This window comes from Fonsecaea monophora (assembly GCF_001642475.1).
Source record: "Fonsecaea monophora strain CBS 269.37 chromosome Unknown Scaff9, whole genome shotgun sequence".
Lineage (NCBI taxonomy): Eukaryota > Fungi > Ascomycota > Eurotiomycetes > Chaetothyriales > Herpotrichiellaceae > Fonsecaea > Fonsecaea monophora.
Genome location: NW_019173940.1, coordinates 274139 through 286499, shown reverse-complemented (window position 1 = coordinate 286499; position 12361 = coordinate 274139). Strand labels below are relative to the sequence as shown.

At 53.6% G+C, this 12361-nt stretch overlaps 4 protein-coding genes across 4 annotated transcripts; all 4 read left to right on the top strand.

Annotated features, from left to right (window-relative positions):
- Nucleotides 1–145: 145 nt before the first annotated feature.
- Nucleotides 146–2491, top strand: AYO21_02186 (hypothetical protein; the record flags this gene model as incomplete). The annotated part of the gene is made up of 6 exons (XM_022652166.1): nt 146–176; nt 263–571; nt 632–936; nt 991–1112; nt 1197–1919; nt 1966–2491. 6 exons carry the CDS (start codon nt 146–148, stop codon nt 2489–2491), a joined length of 2016 nt encoding a protein of 671 aa, XP_022515552.1.
- Nucleotides 2492–2761: 270 nt separating this feature from the next.
- AYO21_02185 (hypothetical protein) lies at nt 2762–5251 on the top strand (the record flags this gene model as incomplete). The annotated part of the gene is made up of 4 exons (XM_022652165.1): nt 2762–3114; nt 3204–4077; nt 4126–4696; nt 4755–5251. 4 exons carry the CDS (start codon nt 2762–2764, stop codon nt 5249–5251), a joined length of 2295 nt encoding a protein of 764 aa, XP_022515551.1.
- A 1515-nt stretch (nt 5252–6766) lies between these two features.
- AYO21_02184 (hypothetical protein) lies at nt 6767–8505 on the top strand (the record flags this gene model as incomplete). Its single annotated transcript, XM_022652164.1, has 3 exons — nt 6767–6843; nt 6899–8362; nt 8415–8505. 3 exons carry the CDS (start codon nt 6767–6769, stop codon nt 8503–8505), a joined length of 1632 nt encoding a protein of 543 aa, XP_022515550.1.
- Nucleotides 8506–9128: 623 nt separating this feature from the next.
- AYO21_02183 (hypothetical protein) lies at nt 9129–11771 on the top strand (the record flags this gene model as incomplete). Its single annotated transcript, XM_022652163.1, has 1 exon — nt 9129–11771. The coding sequence occupies one exon, from the start codon at nt 9129–9131 to the stop codon at nt 11769–11771; it is 2643 nt and encodes an 880-aa protein (XP_022515549.1).
- Between the last annotated feature and the right edge of the window lie 590 nt (nt 11772–12361).

Sequence of the window (12361 nt, the reverse complement as noted above, 5' to 3'; positions counted from 1 at the left end):
CACGATACAGGGCTGACGGACCCCAAGAATTCCAAAAGCTTCATCCTCAGCGTGCCTTTCTACCTACACTTGAGCCCCCTTACCATTCAAGATGACTTCCTACCCTTCGTTTCTTCATGCTTCCTTGTGATCCTCAGCAGTCGCTATGGACGAGCGGACTGTCATCGCTCCAGACAGTGAACACTCATCTTCCTCTCATTTCTGATGCAGTCAACTAGCCCGGTTCCGAAAAGGATCGCCTCAGACGAAACCCCGTCCCCAGTCTCGACAAATCAGCCAAATCCCAGACAGCGCAATCGCATCCACAATCAAGCCATCAAAAGAGCCAAGGCTAATATAGGGAAACCTCGCGACCACATCTTGTCGACGTCTCGTGATGAAAGTCCTGACTCGCAACCCATTCGCGATTCGCTACTTGGGTTGGTCAAAGCTGGCGTCAATCAGGATCTCACCATAACCACCACTGTGGTGTCACCGAGGTTGACTGTGACATCTGGGGGGCTTCGTGGCGATCCGTTCTGTGCTTTCCCAATATCACCGGAAGGGGGTGTCCTTTCAGCTGTCGACTATTGTGAGTTTGGTTGAATAATCCTGTTCGGGACACGGTCGCTGATTCTTGGTTTACGCAAAGTCCTCCAGCACTATGCGCCGGTTCACATCAATCCCAGAAAAGAGCAATTAGGTCCAGCAGATAGCTTGCCGCTATCGCGACGGTATTTTGGTCTGGCCTTGGAGAATGCGTCCATGTTTGAACTCATGGTGGCGCTCGCTCAAGCCTCGTATGAAGCCCGGCGTGGAAACGTTCGAGAACCAACAAGAGAAGTCTTGATCCACTATGGGAAAGGAATCGAAGCCCTGCGTCTCAAGATGGCACGTAGCCCAACTTGCGACGATGATGCCACGATTTTGGCGATCATGGCCCTGCTGGGAATCGCCGTATGTGAACTCGACCTCGCACTACAAGACAAACTGTGACTGACGTCCGCCAAGTTGATTTACAATGACTTTGTTTCGTTTGAGACCCATTTGATTGGTCTACGCCATCTTGTGGAACTGCGAGGAGGGGTTGATCGTCTGGGGTGGGACGACTTCCTGAAGAATTCAATTACTGGGTAAGCCCCTGAGAGGACTGAGAGTCTTCGCAGCACCAGCAGTCTCGTGCTTGTTCCTCGACAGAATTGACTAACAGACGCCAGCCTCGAATCTCTCTGGGCGTACCACGAAAATAAGAAGATGAGCATTTCGACCACCGAAGTCAGCATCAAACTACAATATCCGAAACATCCATTTCCTCCTGACCTCTGCACCCTGATCGCCAAGCTTCCCGATGGATTTCGAGAGATTTCCTTGTCCGGGAGTCTCTGCGTTCAGATCATCACAGTGTTGGCACGTGTGACGGAGTGGGTTGCACAGTTGCAAGGCTCGCGGAAGAAGGGAGTCCTCGCCTTGGGAGATCCAAACGGCACGTATATGAAGCAAACGCAGGCGTGTCTCGAATTGGTGCCTCTTCGTGGGTTGAACACACTTGAGAGGGTTCTTTGTTCGGCGCTGGCGGCCGTTACCACGGAGACCTTTCGCCAATCCAAGCAACAGAACCCGGTGCATCGGCGATTGGTCGAATCGCTCTCGGAAATGCTTTCCCGATACAATCTGCGCGACTTACCGCTTGAATGTACCATATGGATGGCGTTGGTCATCGCAGGTCCTGCGTATTCGTCTAACGAGGGGCCTACAAGCGAAGCAGTGTCGATGAATCAAGCTCAACCACATGCCCCACGATTTGTCCTCTTGGATAGAATTCTCGAGGATTCATCCAGTGCCAGGAATTGGAAGTGGGTCAAGAAGTCAGTCGTAAAGTTCTTCTGGAGTGAGGACTTATTGGCAGTATGGCGACAGACGTGGGAACTGGCGTTGTTGCGGTACTCCGACAGAGTCAAGGCCAGAAGAACCATACTGTCCAACCAGGCATGTTCAGAAGGCTGAAATCACGGCCCTGTCACCACCGCTATTGGTACCAGTTAACAACTATAGCCAATGGACGATAAAAATCTACAATTGGGGAGAACGAGTCACGGTTGAAGTTAATCGTAACTCTCTCGAAGGTCATTTGCGGCTGAGGCAGCGTGGCAGCTTCATGCATGTAGACAACTTTGGAATGCACGGGCCTTTCTTACCTAAGGATGTCGTGTCCAAGGAGCGGACGCGGTGGCCTAATGAGGCTCCCTCAAGCATGTCCGTCCACCTTAAGGGGAAGTCGGCCGTGAAGGCCTCGAATGAAATGGACAAGGTGCCCAAGCTGAGTGGGAACGGGTTGATGCTTGATTCGCCAAGGCGACCGCCACCAACGCAACTCCCGGTGAATCGACGTCATCTCATGCTGCAGACCAACTTGGAACCTTCCCCCCGGATCATCGGTCGTCGATCGATGCATGCTCCTCCACCTGCTGCTCAGAACAACCCACCGATCTTTTCCAAGGAAAACACAGTCTAACCGTAGACAAATCCCATGTCTGCTGAACGGGATTTTGCCTTCTCTCCTGTTCACACAATGCTTTTCCCGCCTCAACTTTCGCCGTCTCCGTCCAAGTCCTCAGCATACCTTTAGGTAGACTGTAACAGACCGGGAGCACGGTACCACGACACTCCAATCAAAAATGCTCTAACTATTCCTCGACCTGGGCTCTGTCTCATTTCTTTCTTCCTCCAACGTACCTAGGAATCCTGGTTTCTACAGCCTTTCTCCTGGCTCGATTGACTCAGTATGAACGACCCAGGCCTCGATGAGCCCATAGCCGATGCCTCTGCCATTGTCAAAGAAAATGTCGAAGATCACCCCCCTGCATCTCACCACAATGCCCAAACGTCATCCCCTCACCAGCACCGTAATGCGTCTCCAGAAGAGACTTATGACAAAATGGAGGAGGAGGAGCAAGAACGAAACTTTCTCATGCCAGCAAGGTGGTGGTATGCTTCGACCGGAGTTCCCCTTGTGGCAGGTACTTTCGGACCTATGGCCAATGCATTCAGTATCTGTGCGCTGGTGGAGAATTGGAGGGTTGAGATTCCTCCTGGAGGAACAGAAGAGCATGGGATTGACATCAAAGACCCTGGCTGGTAGGTTATCGCGACACGGTACTACCCATCCCAATACCGCGAAGATGTTGCGCAGAATACTACATGGTTCTAAATAATGTCTGATGCAGGCTTATCGCCGTCAATGCCGTCTCCCTAGCGTTCGCCCTTGTCGCCAATATGTCTCTACTCCTCAACATGGCGCGACGTGTTCCCTTCCGCATCGCCCAACCCATCACCATAGCCGGCTTCTGGATCGCCTCAGTGCTTCTGATCGGTCTGATTGCCTTCGCATCCTCTGATTTTGACGCACCCGGCGTCCGGCATCAGGCCCTCTCCCAGGCATACTACTACGCCATCTTTGCTGCGGGTTTGTACCAGATAATTTCATACTTGATGTGTTTTACGGTGTACGGGGCGTACAAGGGGCATTATAGTAAAGAGTTTAAGCTCACTGTGGCGCAAAGGACTTTGATGTTGCAGACCATTATGTTCTTGTTGTATCAGTTGTTAGGGGCACTGGTGTACTCACACATCGAGGAATGGAAGTTTTTGGATGCGGTATATTGGGCGGAATTCACTTCTCTAACAATTGGCATTGGCGATGATTATACACCAAAGACCCATCTAGGTAGAGGACTGCTATTTCCTTTTGCTATGGGCGGCATTATCATCTTAGGCTTGGTCGTCGGTTCCATTCGTTCACTAATTCTGGAAAGGGGAAAAAAGAAGATGGCAGCCCGATTGACGGAGAAGACCCGAAGACGATTGCTCAAGGAGATTGAGAGAATCAGTAAGAGGAAGAGCCGTTTGAAGCACAAGGGTGCCCTGGGGCTTGGGAAACACACCACGAAAGCACTGACGGTGGAGCCAGGAGATGGTGAGGTCGCGGAGCTCGAGAGGAGACAGGCTGAGTTCGAGGCGATGAGGAAAGTTCAAGAGTGGGCTGCCACAGAGCGCAAGTACATGAGTTTGCTTGTTTCAACGTTTGCTTTTGCTTTCTTGGTACGGTATGACTTTCATCCCCTGCTGGATCCCGCTGACGATCGATAGTGGACGATAGGGGCGTTGGTCTTCGAACGTGCCGAGAGGAACCAGGATTGGTCGTATTTCGGATCACTTTACTTTTCATATACGACGTTGTTGACCATCGGATATGGGGATTTCCAGCCCATGTCCAACAGCGGTAAGCCCTTTTTTGTCTTCTGGACTCTGCTCGCGGTCCCTACCTTAACCATTCTCATCTCCGACATGGGAGATACTGTGGTCAAGGCCGTCAAGGATGTCACCATCTGGCTGGGAGAGATCACCGTGCTTCCCAGCAGTGAAGACACCATAGCAAATCGACTCAAGCATGGAGTGTACAAGGTCACTCTTGGCCAACTGGATCCTCGATCATCTGACTCTCGTGATGTGGAAAGGGGCTCGGAAACGGGGAGCGAATCTGGGTATCAGGAACTGCATCCTGGCCTTGTACGCCTGTTCCGCAACGGTATGAAGAAACACAAAGCAGGTGGAAAAGACAAAGACAAAGACACCAAAGATCGCTTGGCGGCCGACTTCGAGGAGGAGGAGAAACAGGATGAATCCGATGCCAGACACGAGGGCGATCGGTGGCAAGAAGGTAAAAGCTGACTGCATCCCAGTAACATGGTATAAGTGGCTCACCTTGGTTTGAACAGATGCTCATCGCCATCGCCATGTTCTGTTGTCTCAAATACGAAGGGTCTACGCAGACGCGTCTGCGGCAACACCAAAGAAGTACAGTTATGAGGAATGGCAATACTTTCTCAAATTACTTGGAGAGGATGAAGCAGATGCGTCATACCACCGGCGAGCTCCCATACATGGGGATGAGGACAGGGAAGCCAGAGAGGCTACTACGAAGAACAACGAGGGCGGCAATCTCTACATTGGGAGGCATGGAGCAGGGTCTGACGGGCCAAAGGAAGGCAGAGACGTCCAAGCCCCCAAATGGAGCTGGATAGGAGCACAGAGTCCATTGATGGGTGACAAAGAAGAAGCTGAATGGTTGCTGGAACGGCTCTTCCAGCGGCTGGAGGAAAGTCTTCATTCCGACACGCCGCAAGCAGAGCATGGGAAACATTATACCAGGGATCTCCAAGAACAGAAACAACGAGAGGAAGATGGTACGGGCAGTGGGAGATGTGTGTCCTAGGGTCGAGACCCCAGCGTTCCAGCTCGCTCCTGAATGACTGACAAGGCTCGCGTGTAAGAGAAACCTCGCTAAACATTAATTTGGCCGAGTCCAACCAAAAGGTCTTGATAGTGTCGATCTCGGATAGTGGCTCCCAACTCTTCTCATCCATCTGATGAATTCCGTTTCTCCGAAGACAAGCATGTCGCTGATATGGAGGGCCGGAGATTTGTCAACCCAGATCGACCTCGGCATCTGAGGCTACGGAAATGCTTGTGGGATTCTCCGAGGGTTCGCGGTGAAATATGAGGTCGAGAGGATCGATGTTGTGTGGAGTTCTCGTTCAGGGGTTACGAGTGGATGGTGAGATGCGACGAGCGTGAGAAGCAATGTAGCGTGAGCGTCGTGCTAGGTCGAGGGACGGGGGGTATTGATTCCATTGATGCGAAACCGAGAGCTGTTTATGCGTCCATATGTAGGTAAGGACACAGAAACCAGTGAGGTAGAGATGGAGTACGTAGTCAGTACGAGGAACATGAAATGGTAATGTACGCGGCTGAGGGTGATGGGAGTGTCTCGACTCAACACACCACCAACCACTTGTTAACATCACCATCAACATACCATCATCATTCCTAGAGTCCATCGTCGCTCCTAGACTCACACAACCGGAATACTGCTCGTTACACCCTGATAAACAAGATGGCCACGTCACGATTACCCCGTAACTTGAGGGGTTAGCTCTCTCGCAGCCACTGCTTTGACCTCTTGGTCGCATCTAGCTCGTCTATCTCCGACCAGGGGAAACCTGGAACCGCCAACGCCACACAGGATTTTCCGCCGGTACAACTCAAATGGCACCAATGCAAGTCGCAGCAGATAGATCTAGACCTTGCTGAAGCTTAGGATCCCTTTTATCTTGGTTAATCGTCTGTCCTCAATCTCTACCCAAAACCTCGTCTCAGGAATTGACCATGGTGTCCACACCACCTCTATCACCACTCACGAAACTCCCCCCTTCACCCCACACTTGCAAGACTCACTGGAGTACCAGAATGGAACATTTCCGCCATTGCACCACACTTCCAAACGATTTGACTGGGTACAGCAGCCGGCCGAAAGTTCTCCTGCTCCACGCAGATCAGTGCGCATTGGAGGGCCTTCTATCCGAACAACGGCCTATCATCAGTCAACGGAGATTCCAAAAGCTGCTGGAGCACTGGAGCTTCCCTCGCTCTTTCTAATCCATTCTCACATCCGCCACTCCTTTGGCCCGCCTGCAACCCCTCACCTTCGGACGTCCAACTGGGGACCGGATCCGGGAAGCTGATCAACACACATCATGTCTCTCTGGGGTCAAATGGGGGTGGCAAGGAGACGCGGGCGTGCGCGGGGTAGGTCAACAAGAGATACAAAAGGCCCACGGCCACCACAGGCAGCAAATGCGTGCCGCCATCCCTCTACATCTCTTTGTCCTGACGTAAACTGCCTTCTTCCACCCAGTGCACACGGCCGTTACAAATCCCTGCAACAGTTATGGGCTCTCATCAGATTGAGGAGGTCGATGTCCTGCTTGTTGGAGCTGGCTTTGCTTCTTTCACGCTGTTGAATCGGTAAGTGCTACATCTGGTCCTGCGTGTAAGCACAGGGCTGACTGTCGTGGCTCAGTCTGCGAAAGCTCGGTTACAACGTTCGTATCTTCGAAAAGGGGTCTGCCAGTGGTGGTATATGGTATTGGAACTGCTATCCTGGTGCTCGTGTGGATACCGACACCCCCATTTACCAGCTATTTGACAAGGAGCTATGGGAAGATTTCACCTTCAAGGAGCGATACCCAGGCTGGCAGGAGCTTCGCCGCTATTTCGAACATGTCGAGAAGAAGTGGAATATCCGCGACTACACCTCGTTCAATAAACACGTAGACGGCGCCGTCTTTGATGAAAGTCGTCAACAGTGGTTGATCGAATGTTCGGACGGAACCGAGATCTACGCCAGGTGGTTCATTCCCTGCATCGGATTTGCCAGCAAACGATATACACCTCCATTTCCTGGACTCGGCAACTTCAAGGGCGACATCTACCATACAGCCGTATGGCCCCAGCACGGTGTTAATTTGAAGGGCAAGCGAGTCGCCGAAGTTGGCACTGGTGCCTCTGGAATTCAGGTCATCCAGGAAATTGGTCCAGTCGTGAAAGAGTTGACCGTTTATCAAAGAACCCCCAACATGTGCCTGCCGATGAACCAACGCCTGCTTGATCCTCAAGAAGAGGAGGAGAAAAAGAAGAACGGCTGGTATGAGGCCGAGATGGAGAAGACGCGCAACACCTTTGCTGGCTTCACCTACGACTTCATGGAGAAAAACACCTTCGATGACACGCCCGAAGAACGTGAGAAGACCTACCACAAGCTCATGGTCGAGGACGGCGGTTTCAAATTCTGGCTTGCCACGTACAAAGACATGCTGTTTGACCTCAAAGCCAACGAACCCGCCTACCACTTCTGGCGCCAGCAGGTCTTAAAACGTGTCAAAGACCCCGAGAAACAGAGGCTTGTGGCCCCTGAGGTTCCTCCGCATCCATGGGGGACTAAACGCCCGTCCCTCGAACAGAGGTTCTACGAGGTGATTGACCAACCCAATGTTAAGATTATTGACGTCAACGAGAATCCTATCGAAGAAGTTACAGCCACTGGTCTCAGAACCAAACAGGGTCTGGTCGAGGTGGACGTTATAATCCTGGCCACCGGCTTCGACTCGGTCACGGGTTCGCTGGCTCAACTCAACATTCAAGGGACAAAGGGTGGGACGATTGCTGATCACTGGAAAGATGGTACCAAAACAGCCATGGGTATCGCCATGCCCGAATTCCCCAACCTGTTCTTCTTGTACGGTCCACAGGCACCTACGGCTTTCAGCTCAGGCCCGAGTTGTACACAGTTCCAGGCCGAATGGGTCGAGAAGACGTTCAAATTGATCAAGGACAAGGGCATCACCAGGCTTGAAGCCACTCCGGAGTCTGAGCAAGATTGGTGCAAGAGGATGAACGAGAAGTGGGATGCCACGTTATTCCCCATGGCCAAGAGTTGGTACCAGGGCGCCAATATCCCAGGTCGAAAAGTTGAGCCATTGAATTGGTAGGTCACCCATTTCTTTTTCGTGGGACGAAGAATTCTAACAATCCTGCAGGTCTGGCGGAATGGTTGAATACGTCAACACGTTGAATCGCAGTCTTGAGAATGATCTGCAAGGCTGGAAATACTCTACTGCCACAGCATGAGTAGGCTCACGAATCGAACAACAACAACAACTACCGAGCCCGTGGCCATGAGCGTTATGGTGTTGTGGAACGATTGTGATGGGAAATGAGATACCCCCTTAGAGTGGGACGGGACGGCTGTGTGTGTTGAAGGCGTCACGACTCGTTGGACAAGACGGTAGCGGGCGTCCGTATAGTCGAGATGGGCGAATCCAGAAATATGTATACGCTGTTGAGTCGCGCACACAGGAAATACTGGACTGGGAGCTGGGGTGTCAAATATCTACCATTATATGGTCGTGCAAGCCAATATTTTCCGAATCGAACCCTTTCGGTCACCTGGACTTTTCATTCTATTCTTCCCAATATTCATCAAGTGGTTCAGATTTGTCTTGTACTGTGATTAAAATCTCGCTTCGTTCTTTTTGTTCACCATGTAAAGGCACATGGGCTAAAATGACTAAAAATGAGGCGCACTGTGATGTAGGAATATATCTCCAGCCTGTCCCTCTCTCTCTCTCTCTACGAACTCGAGGTTTTGACCACAGCCGCATCCTTTGGAGGTAAACCTTCTCCCCCCTCCCCCAGGGTCTTGTTTTTGGCCGCTAATCGGACATATCCAGCCCAACCAGGGGGACGGACAAATGGCAGCAGCGGAGCTACTCTGTTCGATATGCCGCGGCGTCGACTGGACAAGCGCCGGCCTGCCCCGAGTCTCGCCCGCGACGACCAACGCGTCGCCAGGTCTGGTCTTGTTCAACACCAGCGCCCAGGTGCGAGGCCTGGACGGCATAGTGGCACCCACCGCCGACGCGCGACCCGTGGAGTCGGCCCTGGTCCTCGTGTCCCTCGGGACTGTGAGAGAGCTCCAGCACCGGAGTTCGAGCTGTCGCTGTTGCGCCTTCTGCTTCGAACTCCTGGAGAGGCGGTTCGCGGCCGCCGATATCGACAGGGCCCGTCGCGAGCTCGTCCCCGTCCATGTCTACACTCGCAAGTTTGGCGTCGTGGTGGGGGGGCATGATCATGATCATTACGATGGTGGGAGAGAAGGAGAAGGAAAAGAAAGCAGCAGTAGCTACGACACGACTCACTTGATGTGCTTCAATCTGTCGTTCCATCCGGATTTCCGCCACGGCGAGACCGCGTCCTTTGGCCTGTTGGACACTCGCCAACAGCAGGCATCACCACGCTCGAACACCGCTGTACCATCCTTCGTCGGCCGCTGGGTGTCCCCACGCTTTGACCCCGAGCACGCCAGGCACTGGCTGGAGACTTGCGAGCGGCAGCACACCTCGACGACGGGGCGGCAGCGCGAAGCCGAGAGTTTCCTCTCGCGCAGCGGCAAGACGACGGAGCTGCGCGTGGTGGAGATTGCTACGCGACGGATCGTGACGCTCCGCCTCGAAGACATCGAGGGCGGCTACGCCGCGCTGAGCTACGTCTGGGGCGTGACGGAGCAGGCGGTGCGGCTGACGACGGCGAACCTGGACGCCTTCTCGAGGCCGGGCGGCGTGCCCAAACTCTCCCAGACGGTCGAGGACGCGATGCAGGTGGCGCGCAGCGTGGGGATCGCGTACTTTTGGGCCGACGTCGTCTCCATCCTCCAGGACGACGAGGACGACAAGGCCCAGAACATCGCCGACATGGACGTCATCTACACGTACTCGCGCCTCACTGTTGCCGCCGTGGCGGGCACAAACTGCCACGAGGGCCTCCCGGGAGTCAGCTACGACAGGGTCCCTTTGCTTCACACGACCTTTTCCGCTACGCAACACCCTGCTGGTGGCGGCGGGAGCGGCGGTGGCAGTACCGGCCTGGTCGAGATACCCCACCAGCCCGAACGTCCCGTCGAGTCGCTCTACGTGAGCCGCGGATGGCCCAGCCGCGCCTGGACGCTACAGGAGTTCCTGCTGTCGAGGCAGACGCTGCTCTTCTGCGAACAGCAGGTCATCTGGGTGTGTCGGACGGCCGACTGGGCCGAGGGCCTGGACGTGACGGGCGAGAAGTTCCGGTTTGCAAAGTACGACGGGTTGAACAGGCCTCGACTGGAGTCTGCCATTTTCGCGGAAGAGCCGAGAAGCGGTAGCAACAGCTACAACGACGACGACGACGACAACGACGATACCGACGTCGAATTTGCTAGTGCTCAACACCCCAAGCCCGACCCGACCGACCTCGCAGACGCCGCGGCCTTGATCGAGTGCTACACGCGACGACAGCTCTCGTACGAGAGCGACATCAAGAACGCGCTCGAGGGACTAATGTGGTACATTTCGTCCATGTCGACCACGACGGTGTTCCACTGGGGTCTACCAGAACCAAATTTCGAGGGGTTTCTCTGCTGGAGCAGCGTCCGTGGCGGGTCTCGACTGGCCACGAGTAGTCGCGGGAAGACGACAACGACCATGACACACGCGATCAAGCGCCGCCTCGCCTTCCCCGACGCGCCCTCATGGTCCTGGATGGCCTGGCTCGGCCCAGTCCGGTTCCCGCAGTTTGCGACGCGCTCGGCTCAAGGGAAGGGGTGGCGGTCTCTGGTCAAATGCTTCAAGTATCCGACCTACCTGCACCGGCAGGGCCGGGAGTGGAATGACATTCTTAGTGGGTACGATGCCGAGGACACGGTCCTGGCCCGCCCTTTTGACATGTGGCAGCATCAGCAGCAATCAGATGGCCATGGCTACCTCCCGCTGAAAAGCGAATCCGCAAGCATCGTCTTCTGGGGACCCTGCACGACGGTGCTTCTGGACGAGAAGTCTCTTGACATTCACCCCGAACGGCTCGCATCGAGCGTCGTCGTCGTCGTCGTCCCTCTCTCGAGAAGCAAGGAAAAGAAGAAGAAGAAGAATAAGAAGAGGCTGCGAGTCCAGAACCTGTGCATCTCCGAGGATGTCGCGCAGGGGATTTTCGCTGATGCGGGCGCTTCTCCCACTCCGGGATCTGTATCGGTAACCCTCGCTGCGGTGGCCATGGAAGGCTCCAATTTGCCTCGCGGTGCCGGGGAGATATTTCTGTCGGATGGTGGTTCTCGACAGCACAGCGAGGAAGAAGAGGTCGAGGCAGAGGATGGAGACGGGGACGGAGAACAAGACGAAGAAAACCAACCCTCACCAGCCGTGGTCTTTGACATCTGGGACCGCACGGTGCATTGCTTGGTCCTTTCTCGTCGTCCCGAGGGTGAAGAAGAAGGAGAAGATGGCCATTTCTACCGCGAGGGTGTCCTCTCAATGAACCTCGACGACTGGCTTGGGCTTGAAAAGGAGGTGAATCTCGTCGTCTTGGACTGATTGAACTTTCTTTTTCTTTTTTGGGTAAGAAGACAATAAAGTCACCTCCATTGCGTGATCTCTCCATTCATCATCCATTATTCATTGTGTCCTCTATCATGTCCCACGATGTAAGAGGAGGAGAAGAAGAAAACGAAGATATTGACGACGAGGATGGATATATGGCGCATGCAGATGGATAGACATTCATATTCCAAGGTTAGTGAGTGCGACTGTATATATGACTTTTAATAAGGCTCCTGACCTTGTATCTATTCTCTCTGAGAAGAGCCTTTAAAATTCCCCCCCCCCCCCCCCTTTTTTTTGGTTGATTGATCCTCCGGTGGATTTAATTTTAGATTTTTGGGGCTCCTGGTAGGCCTTGTAATACAGGATCCTTCCCTATTTTATACCCAGTTTTTGTCCCCGGTTGCCTTTCCCAGAGTTACCGCCTCGGCCCTCGAGTATCTTGACGCCTTCTAATCGACCCTTCACTTACCACCTCAGATCTACCATCGGAATGCATTAAGAGTGGCTGGCGGGATATATTCTGCATGCTGAAACAGCCATCGGTAGTATCCAAGGCTGGGGTCGAGGTCGTCCTCTCGATG